General features: G+C 38.1%; 1 protein-coding gene across 2 annotated transcripts in view; it reads left to right on the top strand.

Annotated features, from left to right (window-relative positions):
• The first annotated feature begins 697 nt into the window (after nucleotides 1-697).
• The window catches only part of Vapa (VAMP associated protein A), a 34,239-nt gene continuing 11,859 nt past the window's right edge, over nucleotides 698-23,077 (top strand). For both annotated transcript variants that reach the window (XM_020186815.2, XM_020186814.2), the window contains exons 1-4: nucleotides 698-832; nucleotides 15,916-16,068; nucleotides 19,413-19,516; nucleotides 19,894-19,974. In XM_020186815.2, the coding sequence (XP_020042404.1) occupies nucleotides 754-832; nucleotides 15,916-16,068; nucleotides 19,413-19,516; nucleotides 19,894-19,974 (417 nt within the window). In that variant the 5' untranslated portion in view covers nucleotides 698-753. The remainder of the gene's footprint in view (nucleotides 833-15,915; nucleotides 16,069-19,412; nucleotides 19,517-19,893; nucleotides 19,975-23,077) is intronic.

The following is a 23,077-nucleotide window of genomic DNA, read 5'->3' as shown; positions in this document are numbered from 1 at the left end:
TGCAGAGGAGAGGCGCTCAGAGAGCCAAAACGAGAACCAGCGGTCTCACCCACTCGCCTTCAACGGACTTAGCCCTCCTTCCCGCCCACGAACTGCCGCCACTACAGCTCCCAGCAGGCAGCGCGCAGGGCCGCCACGCACAGAGGCTCCGCCTGCACGGAGCATGCTGGGAGTCGTGGTGCAGGGCGCCTGCCGACTGCTTCCTTCCGTTAGGATCCCCACTTGGAACACCGTGATGCGCCACGGTAGTAGGGTTTCCACGTTCGCGCTCGGAGCTCGTCGTGACGGAAGACCACGCCTTTTGCCCGGCGCTGTTCACCGCACCGGTCACACGGAACTCTGTTCCGCCCCCTGTTCACGCCCGTTCCCTTCACAGCAAAACTGCATTCTGAGTGGTGGCTAGCCCGGCAGTGCGCAGGCGCACAAGGGACGCGTCGCGCAGGTCAGGCCTCGCGGGCGGGGGCTCCCGGCCGCAGGGGCGCGCACGTACACACGCAGAGCCCGTCACGTGGGACGCCGAGGATCGCAGTGCGCGTGGCCGCAGCGGCTGGTGTTGGGTTGAGTCAGTTGTGACACTCGGAGCTGCTGACCCGCTGGCGGCCCACTGAACCCGCGGCAGAGCGGAGGCGTGGAGGCCCGGGAGCCGCGAGCCTGGCCCCGTCCTAGAGTTCGGCCGTGTTGACGCCGCTGCCATCGTCCGCCCCCGCCAGCGAACCGCCGCCGCGGGCGCGCCCCCGCTCTGCGCTGTCTCAGATGGCGTCCGCCTCCGGGGCCATGGCGAAGTACGAGCAGATCTTGGTCCTCGACCCGCCCACAGACCTCAAATTCAAAGGTAGGCCGGCGGAGGAAGCCTTCCGAGCGGGCGGGAGAACGGCGGTCTAGAGGGCCGGTCGGGTCCCGCGGCAGCCCCTCCCCCACGCCGGCGCTTTGCGTCCGGGTGGCGGCCTTGCTGCTTCCCTCGGTCGGCGCGCCCTCGCCGCCAGCGCCTCTGTGCCCGGGTGCGCGCCGGCCCGGGCGAGGCGGAGAGGAGGGCACCGGCCCAGCGCGGCGGGAGGTTCGGCCCGGCGCCGCCGCCGCCATTTTGCGGCCCGCGGGGGCGCCGTGGGGGCCCGCCCGCCTGCGCCCCGTCCTTGCTCTGAGCCGCAGCGTGTCCGGGACGCGGCGGGCGGTGGCTGGGAGCGTGGCTCCGGGATGCGGCGCAAAGGGGTCTGCAAGTGGCGCGCTCCTGTTTGGGAGTGTCGGCTGTGGGGAGGCCCGACCCGCGCGGAGTGGAGGGTTTGGGTCGGGTGTGGTGGCCTCGGCCCTCTTTTAGGGAGTCCTGCGTAGTGTCCGGCCGCGAGTGACCCGGTATCCTGGCAGGGCCCCAGGCGCGCGGCCGGAAGCCTGCGTCAGTCTGAGGATGGGTGACTGTGGTCAGTAGCCCCGCTGTCCCCGGCTCGCTGTCCGTATACTGGGACTGGCGGCCGCTCGGGCTCCCCCTGGCTCCCTGGGCGATTCCTGCTCTAGGGTTGCGCTTTCCCAGCGCGCTTGAGAAAGCCGATACGGTGTCACCTAGCTCTGCAACTCTGTTGATTTTGGAGCGCTGCCTGTGATAAACGATAAGGGTGGCTTCGTGATCCTTGTTGAATACAGGCTACTTCGGGGAAGAAACTTAAACGGAGCCGCTTTTAAAGGAATAGTCGTAGAGTGTGAAATCTTCAGTGAGAAGGAGCCAGCCTCTCACTTCGCACAGTTCAAAGTGAACCTCCTTTCGAAAGCCAGTATCTTGGATCTTAATTTCAGGAACTATGAGTAGGAACAATTTTTGTGAGTTTCACAGCAATCCCAGAGCTAAAAGAAAAAGAACAGTTTTATTGTGTAAGGCTGAGTTCAAAAGAAAAACAGCTAGATTGTTTTCCGTAGGAAAAAACTTAAATAGCTTTAGGAATTTAAGAAACACTGTGTTTGGTATTAAGAGAGTAATATTTGCTTTGCAGGCATTTTAGTGCAGTGGTTTCTCTGAATGGAAACATAAAGTGAATTGCTTGTTGGATAAGGATTTGGCTTTAAGGCAGTATTTTGAAATATTTTTAGGTGCATTAAGTGCGTTTTCTTGCAGCAAATTTTACATATTTTTGATTGAGGATGGGACAGACCCTCACAGAATCATGAAATTATTTGTACCGAAGTAGCTATTATCTTAGCGAAGGAATTTAAAGTAAACGTTTATGGGTTTTTTTTTTTTCCAGGAATTGTTTGGCTCTACCTTTTGATAGGCAGACTTTACAGACTCAATTTTTCTCTGCTGCATAACCACATGTGAATTGCCATTAGGGACTTAGAAATCTTTGAAAGTAGGTTTTTAAAATGTAATTTTAGCCCAGGAAATGCCCACAGAGTTTGAAGGATTTCTTCCTAGGGAAATTGTATTGTTGTCATAGTAAGAGACTAATAATAGTGGAGATGTAAGTTTAGGAAAAAAAAAAAAAAACAGACAAGAATCTTGTTTCATAGATTTGGAGACAGGCTTAAAAAAACCAACCCCAAAACTACACAGTAATTTGTACGTGTTTTTTCCCTATGTTGGGTATTGAATTATAGCAATAATTATTCATCAGGTGGTTCTTATGTTATTAATAAAAGTAATAATTCCAAGACCAGTGAGGGAGGCAGAAAAGGCATGTAAATGATGTAATGGAGGCACAACCATGTCTGAGGAAGGAAGCCGCTGTCCCCTCAACTCCCCTTTTAGAAAACCTTCAGGGAAGAGTTTCTTTTCAATTGCTGGGGAAAGTTGGGCAATGTGAAGTGAGAGCATGCCTGGCTTATAAATGCCCGATACTTTGTTTAAAGGCTTGTGCTTAGAGGTGGGGTAAGTGGGGAGGATTAGGGGAGAAGGGGTAGGATGAGGGAGTTGACATTTGGTGTTTGGCTTCTCCTTCCTTTCTTTTAATGTTACTCTTTTAAGAGTAAATAGCTGTGGTGGAAACTTCTGTATTTAAATGCATAGCTCCAACACTTAAGTGATGTAGAATCTGCAGTTAGGTCAAAGATACCAAAATCATGACTTTTCTTAAATCACTCCTAAAGTGAAGGTCTGTTACAAGTTAGTTTTTCAGAATTCTTCTGTCATCTAGTAGGTTTATTTCAATTACTTTGATGCTACGTTTGAATAAGATGGTGGTTCCAGGAGGGAATGGTTAAGTAATCATTCTGAGATTGGATGATTTTTTTTTTTTAATATGTGCACAGTATTATCCTAGTATGAATTTTCAGCACTTTGCACGATTTTGAAGATACTAGAATTTAGTATGTTTTTTGCATACCTCAGCGTTTTATTAAACAAATTCTTTCTAGTAATAATTAGCATACAGTATACAAAAGTGTCTTTATAATTATATAAACATTTTTGACAGTATTGATACAGGGCCACCTTTTTGCTAGGCAGGTGCTCTACCACTTGAGCACCTCAGCTCTTTTTTGTTTTAGTTTTTTTTTTGGGGGGCTAGGTCTCACCTTTTTGCCCTGACCAGCCTTAGACTGATCTTTCTACCTCTGTCTCTTCACAGCAGGGATTATCATGCCCCACCCAGAAATGAAGAACTCTTAAGTAGTTCTTTTGCTGCTTTAGCTAATTTTCTTTAAATTCTGTTTAAATCATGGCAGTAACTTGATCTAGAATTCAGATTTGAAATTTGCTATTTTATGTGAATTTTTTGTCTTTAAAGTATTTTTATATTACAGAGTTTCTTTGTATTAGGCAACCATTTATTTTTCCAGTTTTGGAGGAGAGCTGGAAGAAGAAAGCCTAGAAAATGAATTCTAATAATAACAGGAGGAAAATAGACAAAAATGATTGTGTTGGAGGTAATAAAGGAAAAACGGAGGAATCAACCATACCTGTGGTGTCACTGTCAACCAGCCCAAGATTGAATAGCAGCTCATTACTAAGAAACACAAGGGAGGGTGTAGAATACTCCTGCTCTTCCAGATATTTAGGATGTTTTCAGGTGGTTCCAGAAGCTCTCTTATCAAGCTTCTGGGACTCCTCCTCCCCCCCCCCCCCCAAGAAAAAAAACCAAAACAATTTCCTTTATTACTTCATTCCTTATAAGTTGTCAGGTATCTGGTGCCCACAGGATAAAAGTTTTTTTTTTTTTTTTTTTTTTAAAAGAAAGTATACAAGCCTTTCCTATGAGCTTCCTTCTCTGTCTGCACACATCCATGCTTCCTTTCCTGAGAAAGAAAGCCTCTTTTCAAATCTAAGGTTCTTTGTTCCTTTGTTTTTTTTTTTTTTTTTTTGCTGGTTAAGATAAAAATCCCTCATGACTCATTTAGACCATGCTCGGTCAGATTTTTCCCTCCTCTCATGTTTTTCATTCTAAAAATTTTGCTTATTTAGCAAGCAATGCTTCCTGTCTCCCAACTCCTAGTCTGTGTCCCTCCTACTCCTTCATTTCATTTACATTCAGACTTCGTGGGAAAATAGTCCTTTTTTTCAGTTCCTTCCCTTCTGTCACTTATCACTCCACCATAGTTACATTTTTGTCACTACTTAACTGATTGCTACCTGCACTGATCAGTTCCAATTTTTATGTCATTTGACCTGTCTTCCGCAGTTAACATTACTGACACTTCTCTTTTTATACTCAGTTCTTTCGACTTCTGTAGAATCATTGTCTTCTGATAGAGTATACTCTATTTGGATTTGAATGTTTCTTAGACATCGTAAACGTCCCAAGATGATTTTTTTAAAACCTACTGGAGCCTACGTTTCATATATATGTGTGTATATACTTAGTGGGCTTATGTTTACTCATACTGGAAACATTCTGCACACCTAACAATTAAAATTCAGGTTTCTACTGCTGAGATAACCTCTTAATTATCCCCTTTATGTATCTGCTTCTAAACTCATTATTTTAAAAATTCAGTTATGAATCTAATATAATTACATTAGGTTTGAGTAGCTGCAATAGGTCAGGTATGAGGAATCAATATAGGAATTACAATTGTGAGTAAAACACGGTCCTTGTTTTAATGGGTCAGTTCCAAAGGAGGGATAGATATTAACTCATTATTCAGATGAATGAAATGTAGCCATGTGCTATGAGAATCTAAAGTAGGGAAGGCTGGGGCAGTTGAGCTAAGAGTCCAAGAATAAGTAGAAGTTACCTAAGGGAAAGAAGAAAGGAAATTCAAATATAAAGATCCTGTGGTAGGAAGGAGCATGAAATATTTACAAGGCTGTAAGGAGTCAATGTGGCAGTAATAGGAATGACCAAGATGGATATAGTACTGGTTTAGTAGTCAGGTTAAGAGTTACTTTTCTCCTAAGCCACTGAGGGATTTTAAGTGGGTGTGTGGGGGCTGTAAAGGTAGAGGGAATGGAATAATACTACTTTGAGTTTAAAAAAATACTTCTGGTGCAATGTAAATTAAGATTAGAAATAAGAGTAGGCAACTGCAACAGCCCTAGTAAGAGGAGACCAGTTGGACTGAGGTGTGCTGGAGATGATCAGAAGTTTGAAGGTCGGATCATTGAGATTTGATGGTCTGTTAGCTATGTGCACTGAGAGAGAAGGATGGTTTCATGGGTGGCTCGAGATTTCTGCTTACATAATGTGGAAGAGTGGTAGTGCTATTCATTGAGCTAACACTGGATGTTTTGATGAGGGCCAGTTGAATTTTTGAGGAAGATCATGATCACATTAGGTGTGCTAGGTGTGTTTGGATCTTATCAAGGTATTGAGAAGGTTCCACATTAGGCACTTGATTATATGGGTATGTTTACTCAAAGATGGGCCTATACTTTGGATAGTTTGCTTACTTCAGGTGTGATTTTTTTTTTAATCTTTCCTAATCATACTGATCTCCTTTTCTGTAGTGTCATCTCTCTTCAGCCTGACTTGCACACTGCTGTTCTAATTATGCTTCGAAAAAGATATTTTGCTCTGTAGGTTAAAGAACCTGCAGTATTTTCCCTTGATGTACTTGGAGACATACCAAATCCCTTGCCTATCTTTCAAACCTTAGTGCCTGCTGTTTCTCTTCTACCCGTAGTTTTGGCTATATGAAACCATTTTCCCAAACACTGTGAGCTGTTGCAATACTTTGCACATGCTCTGCTTGGAATCTTGTTGTCCCTCCTATCTTTCAGTTCAAAAATCACTTGTCTTCACTCATATCTCCAGTTCAGGAATCACTTTATCTTGTGCCACTATTGAAGCTGTGCTTATGTGTAATAACAATGCATGTCACATTATATGGTATTTATCTTAGTTATTTTTCTCTATCAAACTGTACTGAGAACTACTTGGGGATATACCCATTTTTTTGACCTTTGTATCCATAGTTACAAGATCTGGCAGTGTAGGATACTCAGTAACATTAACTGGATTAATAAGATTAAGATGATTTCACCTATAATTCCCATTTTTTAAGTCTTAGATTTCTTTGCAATTGGGTTTTTAATCTATCTCTTGCAACTTGTTTTTAAAAAAGAAAATGGGAATTGGGGTATGTTGGAAAGAGTTAACTAACCCCATAGGTAGATTTTTATTTTTTTGTAAAGTGAGAGAAAAGACTGGGAAACTTTTTGGTGTTCTGGCTTTAAAGTTTGTGATTATTTGACAGTTGAGTATAAACAATGGTGTTTTTAAAAAAATGAAGTGGAAAAGTATGCTGCAGTCCTCCCTCTCCACAATCTGTGTGTTTTGCTTTCTGTGATTTGTTACTCATAGTCAGCTGTGGTCCCAGAATAGTAAATGGAAAATTTTAGAAATAATCTATAAATTTAAATTTTTATGCCATACTGAGTAGCAGGATGAAATCTTGTGCATTCTTGCTCCCTGCTGCCTTGTACCTAACTATCCTTGGCCAACATCTCCAACGCTTACCTGCTGCCCGCCTATCAGTCACTTAGTAGACATTGCTATCAGATTGTTGGTATCACAGTGCTTGTGTACAGGTAATCCTTATTTTACTTTATGATGGCCCCAACGAACAAGAGAAGTGGTAATTTGGATGTGCGTGGATAAGCCAATGGGAAGTCATAAAGTCCTTCCTTTAAGTGAAATTGTGAGAGTTCTCAATCAGGAAAAAAAATATGCTGAAGCTGCCAAGCTGTACCATGAAACAAAAATCTGTCCATGAAATTGTGAAGAAGAATAAAGAAATTAGTGCTGGTTTTGCTGTTGCACCTCAATCTAAGTGCTAAGGACACTGTGTGTGGTAAGTGCTTAGTTAAGTTGGAAAAGACATTAAGAGTTTGATCATGTTTTTTGTCTGGTAGAATGTCCCATATTCTGAATGTCTTACGTATTTTCCGTAAGTTTTGAGTTAGTTTTAAGGGCTTGATTAGATTCAAGTTTTGATATTTTGTAGTAAAGATACTTCACAGGTGGTACTGTGTCACACATGGTGGAGATAGTCTTGTCCTACTTTTACTGATAAGCTCATCACTGGTGACAGCCTATTCCTCTATTGAAAAGTTGCATGAATATGGACCATTTATTGTAATGCATGAAGAAAAAAGGTTAGAAAAAAATGTTAGCGATGTACAGATCTATTTTACTTTTCTATGTTTTCTAGGATTTCTACAATGAATATGTAGTGCTTATAATATGAAAAAATCAAAATAATTTAGTAATTAAAGTTGATACATTTGGGAGATTAAATAAAAGATTTCATTTGTCCCCATTTCCCCCACATTTGTGATAAAGATGAATGGAAAGAAGTTTAATGTTTATAACGAGCCATCTGTGAAAGTTATCCAAATCGAAAATGGAGTCATTTTTGTCAAACCTAACAAGAAAATAAAAATAAAAGCCAACAGGTTATGAAGAAAGGGATCTCATGTTTAATGCTTTATAGCAGGAACTACAATAGCCAGAACCACAACTTTGCACAAAGGCCACTGCAGTCTTATGCAGAAAGCACATCTGCCAGGGTGTCCACTTATCAGCCACCTGTCCACCCTTGTACCGATCCTGTTGTTGTTCTTGATCTTTGTAGGCAAGGATTATTCATTTCAAAATAATTTGTGCAGTCTTCATTTTGCCGTTTAAGCTTCCCCTTGCCTCAGTCTCCTTGAATGTACACAGTGTATACTGTGGTGGGAGTGTTCCCATTGCAGTACTACTACAAATACATTCACAGTCTTGGGAGAGATCTCTGTTCTTTACATTGACACATCTAATAGTAATTCACCAATAAAGGTCTAGTTGAAAAAAATGGAATTCTTGTAACAGCCAAATAATAACTATACACGAATGTGGTAAGTGTCATTGACTTCTTACTGTTTCCATCAGTTGGTGGTCCCTTTTGAGAATTTTAGTAGATATATTTGGGGATATTTATTTTTTTAAGTGGGTCCAAAGTGCAAGCTAAGATTATGGGCTCCCTCTTACCCTGGACAGTGTTGATTGGTTCAGTGGGCCACTATTCCAGATTTTTTTTTTTATTATGAAGAATAAAATCACACTGAAGAGTTTAATACAAAGAAACAAAGATGACTCTGTATCCATAGATTCCACACGTGTGAATTCAAACAAGTTCTTGAAGATACATTTTTAAAAATTAAATCTATTGAACATATACAGACTTACCATTATTCCCTAGTACAGTATAACAACTATTTACATTGCATTTATATTGTGTTTGGTATTATAAACTAGACATAATTTTTTTTTTTAATGGTACTGGGGTTTGAACTTGGGCTTACTAAGTTTTCTTAGTTCAAGGGCTCTGCCACTCAAGGGCTCTGCCATTTGAACCACATCTCCAGCCTTTATTTTTTTAAGGTAAGGCCTTCCTTTTTGTCTGTGCTGGCCTGGGATTTTGATCCTTCTACTTAAACTGCCTGCATAGCTGGAATTATAGGGTTGTACCACCATGCCAGTTTATTTGAGACAGGGACCAGCTAACTTTTTGCCTGGGCTGGGCCTCAGGATTATAGACATGCACCATCTTGCCCAGCCCTAGACATAATTTAAAGAATTGGGAGGATGTGAATATGTACATACTTGGCCATTTTATATAAGGGACTTGAATATCCACAGATTTTGGTACCTTTGGGGGACTCTAGAACCGGTCTCCTACACAGATACTGAAGGAGGACTACATACGCAGTGTGAATGGCAAATAAAGAAGAATGAGGCCCCACAGAAAAGGCCAGCCAATATATGTACTGGTGACTGACCAGGCAAAATTTTAAATGTCTTAGTCTGGATTTGGTGGCTTATACCTGTAAGGAAGTGGTGGTCGGGAGGATTGTGACTTGAGGCCAGCCTGGGCAAAACGTTGGCAAGACTCACCTCAACCAGTAAGTCAGGCATGGTGGTAGGTGCTTGTGATTCCAGCTGTGTAGGAGTACATACATGGGAGGATCACTGCCTGAGGTCTGCCTTCTATTTAAACACAGCTATAGTTAGATGGTGATAGGCTTTCAACTCTGAGGCCCCCTAGAGTTGGAGACAGTGACTGATTTGGGCCAGTGCAAGCAGTAGCACCTAGTTGAGAACAGGTAAAGAAAAGTAGGCAAAGAGAGATTGTGGTTTCAGGAGTTTTCTCTTGAATGCAGTCTCTGGGCTGGCCTCAAACCTTGCCAGACCCTCAAATAATTTTTTATGTATGTGTACATCTTACTTTTCTTTTATAAGCTACAGAATGGAAAGACATGTAACTTATATGAAAACGTTAGAAATAAAAATCCTTGATTTTTTTTTTTTTTTTTTTGCAGTATTGGTGATTGAACTCAGCCTCTTACCTCAAGTCACAGCTCCCAGTCCTTTTGTATTTTGTTTGTTTTTGAGCTAGTTTCCTTCTAACTTTTCTTGCTGGTCTTGAATCATGATCTTCCTCCCTCAGCTTTCTGAGTAGCTGGGATTATAGGCATTCACCACCATGCCCAGCAAAAATGTTCCACTTCTGTGTAAAGATAGTTTTTTTTTACCCCCTTGTTTAAAAAATTTCATCACTAGCTTTAGAGCCTGTAAAAAATGTGTGTATGAGAATGTGTTAAGAGCAATTCTAAAATGTCAGTAAGGCCATGATGGATGGTTCAGGAGTAAATTATCTCCCATCTTTACCATTGGGTAGGAGACATCTTTAAGGTAGCAAGTAAAGTTGATCATATTGTCACATAATTTTAGAGTTGGGAGGAACCTTACAGATCAGTTTGTATATTTTAAGATGAAAGAAAGTGGCTTGGTCTAGAGAAGTTAAAAGTGCCTAACAGTCATTGTACATCAATAATAAAAACTTTGATGTCCCCCTTCCCAAGAGGTTTTCCAAAGGAATGAAGAGAATAATTGTTTTCACTTTTAAGTACATGCTTTATATGAAGGCCATGGATGTATATGTGTGTGTATGAGAATAATACCACACTATATGAGAGTGGTACAAAAGAAATAAAAGACACAGCCTTTGCTGTTGGGTAACTTCTAACAGTAACTTTAATTTCATAAAGTGGGAAAACTTACTATTTTGTTTTGAAATGACTACACACTGGTGCATTTAAGTGCATTGTGAAGGTTCTTTCATTATACATTCTGAAACTTTATCGACTGTAATGCAGTGTGAATAAACAGGAGCAATAAACAGTTTAAATAGTTAAAGTTTTTAAGTATTAGTGGTGTAAGTAAAATAATGAAATTTTGCTTTTGCATTAATCTGAGAATCCATACTTTATTGTAATTAGTGAAACTTTACAGTTCTTTGTGCTTTAATCATAATCTTTTTGAATAGAAATAGAACTCATTTGTCTTGCCAGAAAGTGGTACATTTGTTCAATATTTGTTCAGTAATACCTATCAGTACCTACTATGCCAGGCATTGTTCTAGCTGCTGGAGACCTAACAGTGAACAAAATAAAAACTAAGTCTTTAGGTGGCTTACTTACATCAAGTCTGATATTTCTGTGTGAAAAAGAAAAGGTAGGCGACTTCATTTTTAAAATTTGTTATGAAAGGGTTGTAGAACTTTCTTGGATGTAGAATGTTTGAAAATATTTTCTCAGTATTATATATTTGACCTGTGGGAACAAGGGAAATACAATATCCATTTAAAGTTATTTTTCATATCTTGCTAATTTGGTGACACATGCTTTATTGCTCCAGAAGTCTACCTGGTATGCTTATGAGTTAGAAAATAAATATAGCCTTAGGTAAAACATAAAGAATTTGTGAGAGTTCATTCCTCAAAGTCAGAACTGGTTTGACTTCCCACTTCTATTGCCATGTAGTTAGTTATATGTCTTTGAACTAATGGCTAGCTTCTCTGGGTTTTGAGTTAAATCATCTGTAAAGTGGAGTTTAATAAAGTACTTCAGGGGTGAAATGCTTCATGGGTAAAATGACATAATTCAGAGTTATTGATACATGATGAGTGTCCAATAAACACTATTGTAAAACCTTAGCACTACTGTCAATCATAGCTATTATTGCTACAGAAATTCTATTCATGTGTGCGTTGAAGGTAGCATAACACATACTCAGTAACATAATACATTTGGCAGTATAAGCCTTACACAACTGGGAACTATTTAATCAGTGATACAACTTAATTTGCCAAGACCTATGCAAACATTTTAAGTAGTCACAACCTGTATTACTATAGCTACATTGTTCATGTATTTGAATGGAGCAGTGAGCCTTCTTCATTAGGATTTTTATTTTTTCTATTTCAGCAAAAGGGTCAAAAAGTAAAAAAATTAGTAGTTGGAATAAATTATCATTTGAAAGAAAAATATGCATACTTGTAATTTTTTTGTTGCATATTGATTAAAAATTTCAAGTGACCAGGTAATAGGAATTCACTGAACAAATGTGTATTGTGTGCCTAGTAAGATTTAAATTTTGTGTAAATTACTCCAGTTTGTTTAGTAAATAAACTGAGTTAAATGTTGCCTAAGGAGCTTGAAGTGTAGTAGAATAGGATAAGCCATCTGCCATGAGATAGGTATATAGATATATTCCATGTGAAACCTGGTTATTCATGTTTTTCCTCACAGATTTATTCTTTGGTTCATACTCTACTACTTCAAAATTAAACTCACATAAAATTACCTACCAACATACACAATTGAAAATTTAACACAATACTCTAACTAACATAGGGAGAGACAGAAAGGAAGGATTTTTGTAGTTAAATATGCATTTTAATGTGTAAATGTTTGAGCATGGCTACAATAGTAGACATAATGAAGTAGTCACATTCTTGTATCTACGTATAGTAAGTTTGGGTTTAAGAGAAATAAGAATTACTGAACTGTGTGCTTAGTATGTATATTGGTAGAATCATGGGACTCAACCTGTGAATATTTGCTGACTAAGACAAAATTGTTGTATTGTGACTTAAGTATCATGAGTGATACTGCTTTTGGTGCAGTAATTTTCTGTAATGGTGAACTTAGCTTTTAAAGTTTTGGGAAAAGGGAACAAAATTTTCCTGTTTTGACATTAGATGCATTCCTGGAAAAGAGATTTTTCGCCAGTGTGGTTTGAAGATGTGTTAGCTTTCTGTCACTTTAACAGATAACTGAGATAATCAGCTTACAAAAAGACAAGATTTATTTAGACTCACAGTTTTGGAGGTTCCAGCCTTAAATTGGCTGGCTGTTTACTTTGGGCCTGTGGTAAGGAAACACATCATGGCTGGAAAGTGTGGCAAAGCAAAACCTCTCACCTCTTGCCAGGAAACAAAAAGGAGCTGGGAGAAGGCTGGAACCCTGTAATCCCATGCAGGGGCACGCCTCCAGTGACTAATTTCCTCTCACTAGGCTCTACCTCTTAAAGGTTCTACCATCTCCCAGAAGAGTCACTTTGGGGACTAAGCCTTCAACACATTGGGGAATGCTCAAGCCTCACACAATAGCAGGAGTGGTATTTGAAAATTAGGTAGGATGGAGGCATAATATTGTGTGGAGCTGTCCTGACACTGCAGAGTGCATGACATCCTGTGTTCCCTACTTCCCTTTCTTACTACCCAGTCATAATGTCAAGCACAAATACCATGAGTCATTATGTAAAGGATTGTTTGTAGCACTTTCAGTGAGTTATGTAACTTCCCTTTTTAAGTTAAATTTTATCAGTCTTTTAAACTAGTTTCTGGTGTGATATAATAACTTCCCTCTAGACTAACTCAGTCTCTTAACTCCCATAAAATTCAGTGTCAGAGTCTTGTGGGTACATGTCTGTGTGTGTTTTTCTGGGGTAGGACGTAATGTTCATTAGATTCTCAAAAAGGTTCTGTGACTAATAAATGTGGACCAGCTGTTTTTTCCCAGCACCCTTTTGAGTTATGCATTCTGTTTATTCTTATGCTCATGGTCATTAGTACTTGCTAATTTTCCATTTCAGCTAGGAAAATGGGTCTAGAATCTGGACTGTTCCATGGGAGTAACTCATTGAGAGCCTTGTTGAGGGGCACAGTGGAGCAGAGAGTGTGAGATTGACTTGTTAGGTGGGTTTATTGTAGGTAATTTTACTTTTTACTTGTAAGTTTAACCTGTTCAGTTAAGCACTTTGTTTTGGTAAGATTTTTTTTTCTTTTGACATATTATTTCATCATTAGCTTACACTTTAATGTCTAGAAAGACCACAGTCTATTATTGAAGACTAGTAATCCCTGCTGGGCAATATCATATTAAAGTGTACTACTGGTTCACAATACATAGAATACTTAAAGAGTTTGTTGAGAAAAATTAAAAAATCACTTATTTTGTGTCAGGGATGGTGGCTCATGGCTGTAATCGTAGCTACTTGGGAGGTGGAGATCAAGAGAATTATGGTTTGAGACTAGCCCAGGCAAACAGTTTGAGGGACCCCCATCTCAACCAATGAAAGCTGGGCATAGTGGCATGTAGCTGTCATTCCAACTGCACGAGAAGCATAAATAGGAGGGTTGTGGTCCAGGCCAGTTCTTGCATAAATGGAGTACTCAAAAATAACCAAAGCAGGAAGGGCTTGAGGGCGTAAAGTGGTAGAGCACCTGCCTGAGAAGTTCAGGACTCTGGGTTCAGAACTCACTTAACTTGGGTAATTGGTATTTTCCTCTTAGATGAGGGAGAATTTAAGAAATCACATTAAAACTTAAAAATTTAGGGCTAAGGATATAGCTCAGTGGTAGAACTCTTGCCTAGTATGCAGAAGTCTTTGGGTTCAATCCCAGTAACCACAAAAACAAGCAAACATAAATTTTAAATATAAAATTTACATAATGTTAGGAAAATATAGGGGGGTTCAAAATTTTTTGAAATGTTTCTCTTGTCATGTTACTAAGAAATTGCTAATGCTTTAACATTAGCAAAATAGTCTTAACAAAATTTTATACTCTCTATTTCCTGTAGTGATTCTGTGGGCTTCAAAAACAGTAAGGAGCAGAATTTAAAACTGCTTGTTTTATGGGTTTCCGATGTGTTTTCAGCCACCCATGTTGTGGGTACATACAGGTAGTTTAGTGGAATAGTTGGGGCTTTCTCCTTTACTAGCCTTACGCTAATTGTATGGTGGAGTTAGACTACTTTTCAAAAAATGCAAGCAGTTGGGAACCAACAAAGGGTGTGTGATGTTTATAGAATGAATGATTAGCTTGACATATAAGCAAGCTAATTATTTTACTTTTTAGGGCTTGAACTAAATACTTTTAATGACCTTACCTTTGTGAAATCAGTATCTTTTTCTCTTGTTGCACAAGGCAAATCTGTTTATTTTCATCTCAGGCACTTTGCTGAAGGCCTCTTTTGTCTTCCTTTCAATATTTTAGATAACTTTCCAGTATTCTACAAAATGAGAAACTTTATTTGGCATAGTTAATTGGAAATTTTTCTCAATTTGGACTTCTACAGTGTAAATATTTCAGAATTTTAAAAGACATGCTTAGTATTAAGATTTAAATTAAGAAAAGATAGCCATTATAAGGGTTGTCATTTATTTCAGCCTTCTTGCCATTATTTTTTTTTTCTTTCAGTGCTGGGAATCTAACCCAGGACTTGGCAAGCGCTCTTATTACTGAGCTACAACCCCATCCTACCCCCCTTCTTCTTCTTTTTTTTTTTTTAAGAGATAAGATCGATTCTTTATAAAAAAGCACTTAGCATTTTTGGAATTGTTAATAATAGTAAAGGGTATTATTTTCCATTAGAACATAGTTTTAAGTTTTAGCTTCTGCCTTTAAACAAACAATTCTTTCGCTACCTAAACTAATGTGCAATAACACAAAAGATTACTATTTTAGGCTTTACCACTGTTTTAGGCCAAGAGGATAGCTGTGATCTTTATATCTTGCTTCAAAAAAGTGAGAATATACTGGTTTGATTTAGGCAGTGCTGGATCTGCTTTTGGGTTCTTTGTTTTGTAGTTTTGTGTTGTTTGGGTGCAGAATAAAGCTTAAAACCTTAAAAGCTTTGTATTTAGATAGAGCATATGACATTGTATGCATAAATAACAAATACATGAATGAATGGATTGAATGAATGAGTAAATCCACAGAACCACATTGAGGCGGAGAAGAATGAGCACTGTTGTCATGGGGTGTAGTTTGTAGATATGTTTTGCACTTGGCCTTGCAATGTGAACTTGGCACTGGCTTGAAGACCATTGAGAAATTCTGATATTTTCCATATTGTGGTAAGAGAATACTAAAAGAATGTAATTGCAAACTTACTTGATAGATTGGAACTTCAGAATGACTTAAAAATAGAAATAATTCTTGTTCTTAATAGAAATTTTGTGAAATTGTTCAGAATGAAGGAAAAAATACCTCATTTGTCAGTATACCTCAGAGAAAGGAGGCACTGTTCACATTTGGTAATATTTATATGCATACAGATGTTAGTACGTAAGTAGGTTGAGTGTTGTATTCATTCAGTTTTGAATTCAGCTTTTGTTTTGTGAATCCAAGTAAATTTTTTCTTTTTCTTTTTAAACCTTACAGGCCCCTTCACAGATGTAGTCACTACAAATCTTAAGTTGCGAAATCCATCAGATAGGAAAGTGTGTTTCAAAGTGAAGACTACAGCACCTCGCCGATACTGTGTGAGGCCCAACAGTGGAATTATTGACCCAGGGTCCACCGTGACTGTTTCAGGTAGCAAATCATGTTCTGAGTTTATGCAGTTTTGAATTATGACATTTTATGATTTGTGTTAACTTGACTTATTTAATAGTGTTTCGTCTAAAGAGAGGGAAATAGTTTTTATTATATTCTGGCTTTTGAGGCTGTTCTCTTCAGTTATCACACCAAATGCAAACTATTATAGAAAACTTCTCACATTGATTTTTGTGTGTGAGGGTGTGTGGGAATAATTTTGAATAATTACTGTGAATTTAAAACTTTGTATCTAGTCTTTATTTCTGTAACTCACCACTTCATTGTTTGTCCTTACTATTTTTATCTTTGGAAAAGACACCATTTTTGTGACTATCTCTAGTGTATTACATATTATATGTACTTACAGAGTGTTCTAATTATTTCATATAAAAATGTACAATGCCTCTTTTTGCCTATTGCATCAAATCAGACGAGTCTTTATGCCTTTCCTTATAAATGCTCACAGTGTCTTGGACTTGAAAACTTCATTTTGTTACTCTCGTGTTTACTTGTAGTTAAAATGTACTTGGTTCCTTCTGTATCTGAATTGCTTACTCCTGTTATGGAATCTGTGCTGGTGCCATCATGTTCTCCATAAGCTGTTCTTTTCCTTCCTCAGACTTGCAAAGACAGAACTGCTTAGCAATTTAACATAGCTGAGAAATAGGAAGCAAGCATAAGAATGTGTGTGGCTCCAGTGTCTTAATCATGGGAGAACCCCCAGGCCTCATGTGCAGACCATTCACTCTTTTTTTATAGCAGTAGTCCTCAACCCACTGTGTTCTTTAATAATATGGGGGCCTTGACACACATGGATTCACCATGATTCAGGTCAGAATCTCTGGGAACATGGCTTAGAAATGTGTATAATTTTAAAAGAAAAACTTGATGACTCCTAATGCAATAATTCTGTATCCTTTTTTTTGGTTTTTAAGCCAAAAAGAAGCATATTGAAAATGGCAAATTATACAAAGTGTGAGAGACTAGAGCAGGAACACTGAGAGTATTTAGAAGTAGAACTTGACTTCAAAGGAAGAAATGAACAGAGTTCTTCGTGATACTGTGTCCTCCCATAGAGGTATCCTAAACTTGAGAGCTAGGAGGCTCTACAAAAGGTGTTTTCAGGGCTAGAGGTATGGCTCAAGTGGTAGAACACCTGCCTAGCAAGCAGAAGACTCTTGAGTTTAAACCCCAGTACTACCCCTCCCCCCAAGAAAACGTTTTTAGTTAGTCTTTGTGCTGAGGTAGCCTGGGAGGAATGCTTTCATATTTGCTTGCTTTGTGTAGTTCATTAGGGCTTGAGAAAGATGGATGGGAAATAAGATAAAGTAATAGTACATAGCTGGGTATGGTGGTGCATGCCTGTAATCCCACCTATTTAGGAGTGGGAGGTTTGGCCTGGGCAAAAGTCAGTGAGACCCCATCTCAAACAAGTTGGGCATGCTGGTCAGTCTTGTAATCCCAACTATGCAGGAAGCATATGTAGGAGGATAGTGTTGGAGACTGGCCTGAGCAAAAACTGTGAGGTCCCATCTGGAAAATAACTAAAAACAAAGAGGGCTGGGGCTGTGGGTCATGTGGTACAGTGTCTGCCTAACAAGTGTGAGGCCCTGAATTCAAACCTCAGTGCTACCAAAAAAAATTAAATTAAAAAAAGAGAAAGGAATGCATTCTGGATGTTTTCTATTTACATCTTTAAGCCTTTGGTTAAATGTGAAGAAGATGGGATTTTTTCATTCCATATGGTTAAAAACAGGGACATGGTGTGGTTATGTCCCTAGGCATCCATAAAACTGTTCAGGATGTGACCTTTTCTTGAGGGTTCAGGATTCCCGAAGTCCCATAATATATTAATACTTCCAGAGTGCTTTTTTTCACATAAAAACACCTGGTTTATTAAAAACTTTAAACTAGTTCCCAATTATCTCAGTTACCAATTCTTCTCTTCCAGTTGGAATTTAGTTTTTCCAGTATTTAATGCAGTCTTTCTACTCAGTTACAACTGTAGTTACACTAACAACCTTCTCTGATTGATTCTTTGTACTGTATACCTGTTTGTTTCTTCTTCTTTCAGTGTTCCTTTAGCATTTAGTTTTGTGAATTTGTTCTTTTATTTTTTTGGTGGTACTGGAGTTTGAATGTAGGACCTTGCACTTGATAGGCAGGTGCTCTACCACATGAACTATGCCCCCAGTCTTGCCCTTTTAATTTGTACATACATGTATTCTTTGTGATTACCTTTGCTAAATAAGATTTTCTTATTATTTTATATTTTTATTTGCTGAATTGACATTTGTCTTTGAAAATATTTGTAGGTTTTAGAAATAATGTTAGAGAATAATTCACTATTTTTGGAATTGCTGATTTATTCTTTGTAGTCTCTTACTGGATTTTTACTACATAAATTTAGCATTACTTGTCACTACATGGAGCCTTAAAAAATGCCTTTATAGGCTAGTGAAAATTATAGAGGAAAAAATTGAATGTTAGAACTTTAGGATAAATTCTAGACATCAAAAGATTTTATGGTTTCCTTTTATACTTTGCTTTTTAGAATTAGGTTTAAACAAATGGGTAAAATGTTCATGAATTATTTACTTAAAATTCATTTTAGAAAAATTAGTTATTAAACTATAACAGTGAAAAAATTTTTGGCAATACTGGGATTTGGACTCAGGGCCTCATGCTTGCTAGACAGGTGTTCTACCTCTTGAGCTACGTCTTCAGCCCTTTTTTGCTTTAGTTATTTTTCTGATAGGGTCTCACATTTTTGCTTGGGATTATAGACATGCACCACTACCATGCCTGGCTTGTTGGTTGAGATTCGGTCTCACTTATTCCCAGGTTGGCCTCGAATCTTGTTACTAGTATTTGCCTCCTGAGTAGCTGGGATTTACAAGTGTGTGCCATCACACCTGCCTTACGATAGTGAATTTTTTAAAAGTCACTGAACCTTTATTCTGTATATGTCTCATCATCACTAAATAAAAAAGTGAAGCATTCACATTATAACTAGTTTTAACAAGCAGTTTACTAGATTTAATTTGAGTTTATGACATTGTATTAGTGGATATTGGTGAAAATTTTAAATTTATAAACTAAGTTTAGAGGGGGCAGTTACACATTCATATTTTTAAGTAATTAATTTGTTGGGTTGTTACAGACTTAGGAAATAAAGGTAGGCAATCTGAAAATAATTGATGTGGATCCCGAATATAAGTAATCCATGTTTATTTTCTTGGGCCCATCTTGGTTTACTTTAAATTTGTTATTACTGAGGTGTGATAGGAATGATAAACAAATGCAGAAGACCATATGACGTGTCCTTTCTTTTTCTTTAGTAATGCTACAGCCCTTTGACTATGATCCTAATGAAAAGAGTAAACACAAGTTTATGGTACAGACAATTTTTGCTCCACCAAACTTTTCAGATATGGAAGCTGTGGTAAGTATAGAAGTTGAATAGAATGTACTTTTGAGGAATGTTATTTAAACAGTGGGTTTTGTTTAGTGCTCAGCAAATCTAACTTTTAAAATTAAAAAATCTGTCCATTGGAGGTAATCCTAATTTAAAGAATGAAAAAATTTTGAAATATTATCTCTTAGACATTATTTAGAATGCTGCTGTGGAGAAGAAAGTCCTGTAATGGCTGGTGATATTGGCATAATTTTAATGGGTTGTGGTGAAAGTCTAGGATTATGTAAAGGTTAGGTGACATTAGGAGTGGTGATGCATAGTGGTCAACAAATACTCCACAGGGTGTCCTGCCTCAGCCATGTACTCTTCACTTGTGTCTTGTGTTTGGTTTTGTTTATTTTTAGTGGAAAGAAGCAAAACCTGACGAATTGATGGATTCTAAATTGAGATGTGTATTTGAAATGCCGAATGAAAATGATAAACTGGTAAGTAGGAAAATGTAAAAATTTGGAAGTTGTTGAACTTGTAGGTATTTTTATTATGGCTTCTATTTTTGGACTTTAGTATGTATATAACATGGCTGTTTTACTTAATGAGATGTGGTGCTTAAGTAAAAAATAATTGGTAGACTTTTTTCATTTTATAATATTTTGTTTGCTCAAGAAGAAAGAAAGAATTTACATCTTAGGTCCAAGTTGTAGGATGGCGAAGAATTATTTAATTCTCCCAGATTTTGGCTGTTTAAACTACTTTTTCGAATAAGATGTATAAACATAAATATGATTAAAGAACGGATTAAAGATTGCTTTTTAGCAACTACGTATCTGCATTCTGAGGATAAAAGATTTAAATAACATGGATAAACAGTTTATTCCAAGTTTGGCCTTTTCTAAGTATTTTGCTCACTTTTGTTTTGGGTCAAAAATCCATGTGATTTTATTCTTTAGTAAATAATTTGTTGTTTATTGATTAGTACGAGGATATACAATTTAGGGGATTGAGGGATAGATGTGTTTAATTAAAACAAAGCCAGTAGTCTGGAAATGTATAGAGTGGGTTATAGCTACTTTGCTTGTTTCCTTTCTGGATTATAAATTTGAATTTTTTCTTACAGTTTGTAGAAAGGACTGGAGAGGTTTGTAGAAAGTTTTTGTTTTTGTTTCTCTGTGTGACTTAATGTATATGATAGTATGGATAAATATAATTGATTGGCATAATTTAGTTATAATCTGAATGACTCTTGCTTTGATCTGAGGACCATTTGGCTTGTTGTAAATGTACAGAGTAAATTCCTGGTCTCCCATTACTGTGTTACTCTTTTAGAAAAGTTGAAATGGAAAAAGTTGCTGAATGCTAATTAGGTGTTAACCATATTACTTGTTGAATTTTTAAAATGTCTTTTTTAAGTTATTTGCCAGAAATAAAAATATGTGGTGTATTTATGCTTCCCATTTGGAAATTACTTTCTCTTTTGTGTGGGTTGCCAGAAAGATAAAAGCTTGCATAGCTTTTCTTATAAGACCCACTTAAGACAAACAAAAACCCCCTTTGGATGTTTTCTCACTTAAAGTTTTATATCTTTTTCAGAATAATAATTTAATAAACGTAGACTTGATTCTGATTTGTCTCTCATCTGGGCTTCTGTTATGCTCTGGATGTTAGACAATTTGAGATTATGGTCTGAGAAGGGCAGGAAGTCAGGTGTCGGATATTGGTGATTTAGGGATGCTCTCACTGCTTTTAGCATCCAGCCAGAAGTTGATGGAAATGATACAGTAGGCATTTGAGTCTAGCCGTTTCCCACCTCATGAAAGAGAAAAGCAGGTGTGCCTACAAAAAGGCATAACCTAAAGTCATTCAAGAGAGCTTTAATGCTTGAACAAATACTGAATAGAGTTCCTACCTTGAAGCAGGAGCAGTAGTTTGGGGTTGGAGATTTTTCAGAGCAGGTATTATTCATAACCCAAAGGCTCTTCAATAACTAAATCAAAATGCTTCTGAGAATATCTGATCCTCAGCCTTTTAAAAAAATTGATTCTGAGCCTTTTTTATTATTGTTGTACTGGGGGTGCAATGTGACATTCACAAAAGTGCTTACAGTATATCTTAGTTAAATTCACTCCCCCATCATTCTTTTATCTCCCCCTTAGAATAGTTTCAACAGGTCCCATTTTTCCATTTTCTTAGTATTTCCACCACATTCACTCTCCTTCACCCTTTCCTTATATTCTCCCCTCCTCCCTCTGGTACAAATACCCAGACAGGACCTGATCCTCAGTCTTGATAATCTAGCAGCAGAATGGGTTTCCACTAATTGAACTACTTGGATTTGAAGTATATTAAATTATAGGGTATATGCTAAAGGTCATACTTTGAAAAACATAGGCAGGAGGAGTGTAAGTAACATGATCCCTTACGGACCTATGATCATCCTTAATAATTACTAGTTTATGGTTACTCGTATTTCATGAGACCCACTATTTTCCTTCTCGTGGATAATTTAAAGCAACTTCTAGATATCATTTAATTTATCTGTAATTATTTTTATATATATTATTTCTAAGGACTTTAAAAAGAGTAGTTTTAACATTAGTACAATTACTGTTTCTTTAAATTTTTTGATGTATCATTAATATCAAACTATCCAAGTTGTAGCATTCAAATTTGTCCCACAGATGTAAGTAATTTCTTCTTCTGTTTGAATTGAGATTATCCATATCCTTTGGATTATGTTTGATTTCTTAAATCTCTTAATTTAGGTTCCCTTTCTTTTTTTCCTCTTGAAAAACTGATAAATGATCTAGGTTTGCCTGTTACATGTCCACATTCTGGATTTTGCTGATTATATGCTTGTGGTATCATTGAACTTTTTCTTTTTCCTTAGTATTTCCTACAGTTGGAAGTTGGATGGAGAAGCTTGATTAAATTTAGATTTGTTTTTGCTGAGAGTGGGCATGGAGTCCTGACTGCTTTTATAGATGTTAGTCTCTCAAGGAGGTCCATAAATGTCTGGGTTTTTTTGTTGGTGGTGCTAAAGTGAGCAGCCACTGATGTTCAGTGTCTGGATGAATGATCCTTATCTAGGAGAAATTGGTTGTCCCCTGGGGCAGTATCTGAAGGCATTCTTGGTTGTTACCCTGAGCGATGGGGAGGAACACTGCAAGCATCTATCTATTTTGTAAGCATCTATCTACTTTGGTAGAGGCCAGGGATGTGGCTCAGTTTCCTATAATGCAAAGGACAGCCTCTACCAGAAGCATCAAGCTCAAAATGTCAATGAAGTTGAGATTGAGAAAATTGAAAAAGTATGATTTTGGCCTGTTAATTCATTTAAGGTTATATAGTGGTGGTATTCTCTCATTTCAATTTGATATACTAAGACTACTTCTGTGAAGAGATATAAGTGTTCTAACATTTGATTATTCAACGACAGTTTATAAAGGTAGGATAAATGCCTGAATATTTCTTTAGATAGGTTTTTTAAAAATGAGTTGATTCACAAGCATCCCTCTGATGTACAACCTCCTTCCCTCCTACAGCTACCACCACCACCACTACTACATTCTTTTGTGGGGGGCGGGCAGTACT

The sequence above is a fragment of the Castor canadensis genome, chromosome 4, assembly GCF_047511655.1.
Source record: "Castor canadensis chromosome 4, mCasCan1.hap1v2, whole genome shotgun sequence".
In the NCBI taxonomy this organism is placed as follows: domain Eukaryota; kingdom Metazoa; phylum Chordata; class Mammalia; order Rodentia; family Castoridae; genus Castor; species Castor canadensis.
This window is presented reverse-complemented; position numbering and strand designations above follow the sequence as displayed.